This window comes from Lycium barbarum, chromosome 3 (assembly GCF_019175385.1).
Source record: "Lycium barbarum isolate Lr01 chromosome 3, ASM1917538v2, whole genome shotgun sequence".
NCBI classification, from domain to species: domain Eukaryota; kingdom Viridiplantae; phylum Streptophyta; class Magnoliopsida; order Solanales; family Solanaceae; genus Lycium; species Lycium barbarum.
This window is the reverse complement of record NC_083339.1, coordinates 133,729,688-133,733,658: the sequence shown is the minus strand read 5'-3', so window position 1 is coordinate 133,733,658 and position 3,971 is coordinate 133,729,688. Positions and strand designations below refer to the sequence as shown.

General features: G+C 39.2%; 1 protein-coding gene across 1 annotated transcript; it reads left to right on the top strand.

The window, feature by feature from the left end:
• The first annotated feature begins 1,530 nt into the window (after nt 1-1,530).
• On the top strand, nt 1,531-3,261 carry LOC132632681 (short-chain dehydrogenase reductase 3b-like). Its single transcript, XM_060348719.1, has one exon. It carries the CDS (start codon nt 1,999-2,001, stop codon nt 2,776-2,778), a length of 780 nt encoding a protein of 259 aa, XP_060204702.1. The 5' UTR covers nt 1,531-1,998; the 3' UTR covers nt 2,779-3,261.
• The last annotated feature ends 710 nt before the right edge of the window (nt 3,262-3,971 follow it).

The window sequence follows — 3,971 nt, the reverse complement described above, 5'->3', positions numbered from 1 at the left end:
CTGGATCCGCCAATTAAGATTGTCAGCCATAAAGAAGAAACTTGGCTATTGCTTGCATGTGAATTTGTTAGTGTCCAGTAGTGTGATTGACACTGATTTTTTAAAACTTATGTGGGACATATCAGATAATATTTTTTTATTATCTGATCCCAAAGCACATGAAAGTTACAACTTGTATATGAACTGTTTGTGGCATCTATAAGTTCGTTTTCTTGGTCGGCCATTTGTAAACTTGAGGATGATAATAACAAGGTGCTTGCTACTAAGGAGACAGTGGATGCTTTTAGAAGAAAGCACGATTAATTCAAAGCACAGCTGCTATTGTTTATTCAAATTTTATGGCAGGTAGGATCTTGAAAAACTAGTGTAACATCTTCCTTGTGAATTGTAGATTCCTATTACATGTGAGCCAATATTTTCCGCCTGAATGGGCGGATTTTGCTGGATTATAACAAGAAAATGAAATATATCTAGGGGTGTGTTCTTACGGAGGAAAACAATTTCCACAAGTATTTTTCAATTTTTTCATGTTTGGTTGGTCAAAATGTTTTAGAAGTCATTTTTCCTAGAAAAACAAGTTCCTTAAAAATAGAAAAAATGGCCGGAATAACCTCTTTGTTGAGTGTTCTTGGATCACTGAGGTCAGAGCTAGACTTGTATCATGGGCTGGGGTTCAGCTGGTAAGAAGAGGAGTCAAGCAGTACCTAAAATGGCTGAAAAACAGGAATTGGAAGCAGATGAAGAAGGAAGTCATATCAGCCATATGGGGAGCAATGGTTTACCACACATGGCAAGCCTAGAAACTAGAAGGATATTTAGAGGCACAAGTGTAAGTACTAATTTTGCAATTGCACAGATACAGAAAGAGGTTAAAGCTAGACTAGAAGTGATACAAATAACAAAGAAGGCTCAGAAATATTAATACCGGTTCCTAAAATTGTGTAGCTGAAGTGTTTCTTTTTCTTTTCTTTTCACAATGCGATAGATTTGTAATAGGATTTGTTTTGGTTGTTTGCTAGCTGGAGGCCTAAGAGCGTAACACCTGCTTAGAAGGTGTTGTAGTCTTTAGGTGCTCGTTTTGGTGTAATACTTTGGATGTCTATGGTAATATATTCACATTTGCTCCCCCAAAAAAAGGAGGAAAAATGACTTTCCTAATGAAAATAGGGAAAACAAGTTCTATAAGTGACATTTCAAGTCATTCAGAAACAGAGATTTTTCTCATCGACATTCAGTGAGAAATTTATCCTATAAAGCATGATTTTCCCACCTCATTCCCACCGAACCAGCTCACTAGGAAAACACATGGTGGGAAACAAGTTCTCATTAAAACACTGGGTAAATTCCTAATTTTTCCATGTGAAAAACACTACTTTTATGTTTTCCCACAGACATTCAATTGAAAATAGCCACTTGTTAGTGAAAAATCAATGAGAATATACAGACTTTTTACTAGTGATTGTCTTGTCCCCACGCACACAACGCCCCAACCCACACTCCATAACCATCCCACAACCCCCCACCCCCGTTCCTCCAACCCAAACCCCACTCCCACCACTCTAGTGTTTTGCTAGGTTACATATAAATGTTCTTGGGATAAATTGTTTACCAAGAACACATCTTCTAGGAAAAACATTTTACATAGAAAACACTTTCCTTCATACCAAACACCCCCTAAGTTTAGTCTCTACCTGGTCCCCCGGGCCAGGGTGGCTGGCGACAATAAGCAAAGGGATCTGCTTTGTCATTGATTCCAACATATGAACAGACAAATTTAAGGGCAGTTCTGCTAATATCAACAACTCGCAAAATTCAACTGATGTTGGCCTTTACCTAATCATAGTCATTAGTTTCATGAAGTTGCCACTCTGCACATGTCAATTTTTCTATTCAATTTGTTGCATGTGTCAACGTGCCAGAAAATGGTAGTCTCAACTTCTGTATAAATACACCAGTACTAAAGTCTTACCTTCAAATTGAGTCCAAAATTTGAAGAAAATGGAGAGTAAAAAATTAGACGGTAAAATTGCCATCATCACTGGAGGAGCAAGTGGTATCGGCGAAGCCACGTCACGTCTCTTTGTTCAACATGGGGCTAAGGTCGTAATTGCTGATATCCAAGAAGAAAAGGGTCGATCAGTTGTACAATCAATCGGGTCGGGTCACTGCACTTTCATCAAATGTGACGTCACAGATGAACAAGAAGTCCAATCATTGGTAAAATCAACGGTGGAGATTTACGGTCGGGTAGATATCATGTTCAGTAATGCTGGAATTGCTAGCACACACGAACACGAACAAGATATCCTAGGATTTAATCTAGATGCTTCAGACAACCTTTTTAGTATCAACGTACGCGGATCAGTGGCGTGTGTGAAACACGCGGGAAAGGCTATGGTGGAGTGTGGTGTAAAAGGGAAAATAATTTGTACTGGGAGCGTGACAGCCACGATGGGTGTGACTAAGCAAATTGATTATGCAATGTCCAAACATGCGGTACTTGGATTGGTGAAGTGTGCAAGTAAGGGATTAGGTAAGTATGGTATACGTGTGAATTGTGTTTCTCCAGCAGCAGTGGCAACACCTGTGTTAGAGAAATCAATGAAGATGAGTGTAGATGAGATAGAGAAAATGTTTGAGTCTTTCAATTGTTTGAAAAATGGGGCTCTAAATGCTTCTAATGTAGCTGATGCTGTCTTGTTTTTGGCTTCAGATGATTCTAAGTTTGTTACCGGCCATAATTTGGTCGTCGATGGAGGTTTTCATCCTCCTGTTTAGATTTGGGCTTTAGTGGTGGTTTTCATGCCAGTTGACTCTGGGCTTATGTTTCCTCTTGTATCTATGTTGGGCTATTTGGGCCTGAAAATCTGTTCATACCAAAATAAGAGAATTTTCAAGCAAGTGAATATGGTTTCTCTACCAAGGTCAAAATGCCTCAATTCCAAGTGCTGCAGTATGAGTTTAGATCTTGTCCAATTGAGTTCTCCTCTTCTTTTCCTTTTAACTATGTGTTAGCAAAAGAAAAAAGAAAAAAAAAAGAATTACGTTTTACCATTATCCAAATCATCCATATAGAGCGATGATGAGTAAAAATAACTGACACATAGGAACAATCAAGTACTATAACGTAGAGCCTATAGAAAGAGGGAAGTAAAGATCAAGTGAAAATGGTGTGGATTAGCCATTTTTTGAGCATGTAATTGGAGAATAGCCAGAGTTTGTAATTAAATAATAATCATATTTTAATGCAAATACAAAATTTGGAATTTGGATGGTGGTTTCCCGTGGTTCATTAATGTATGGTTTTCTACGAAACTATGTTTGTTTTCATTGTTCTTAAAATTACGTGGTATGGTGTTGTAAACCCGTGGTTCATCCCATGATTATATAATCATGAAAAGTCCCAATTTTTGTAACCACGGATTTGGTGATTTTTCCGTGGTTACATATTTCATTTCTCAATTATACCCCACCCTCCACTATCCACCCCACCCTACCACTCACCCCACCCCACCCTCCACCCCACCCCGCTCTACCACCCACCCCCACGCCAACTACCTGTCACGCCCCGAACCTGGGCCTGGACGTAACACGGCACCCGGTACCTGACCTGCATGTGACCGAGCGAACCAACTGGCTGACTGAATCAACATGATATATCAAAACGTAACTGAATGTGGAAACAACTAAACACATGATGATATACTAAAGGTCTGACTGAAATCATAATGCGGAAATACTTAGACAATCTGAAATATATCTGACAGTAGCCAACATGGCTAAACCAAAACGATTGAACAACTGCCAACAAGGCTAACATAATAAATATCTGACTGTCTGAACTGTGTCTATGAAGCCTCTAAGAGTACTGAATGATTGAGCTGTCTATAAATTGAAATAACTGGATAGCTGACAACGCCCCGAAGGAATGTGGGGCTCACCAGTAGCTGATACGTGCACTCCTAATTAGC

Bases quoted from the DNA above. Each gene is read 5' to 3' on its own strand.
- LOC132632681 (XM_060348719.1), top strand. From the start codon at position 1,999: ATGGAGAGTAAAAAATTAGACGGTAAAATTGCCATCATCACTGGAGGA.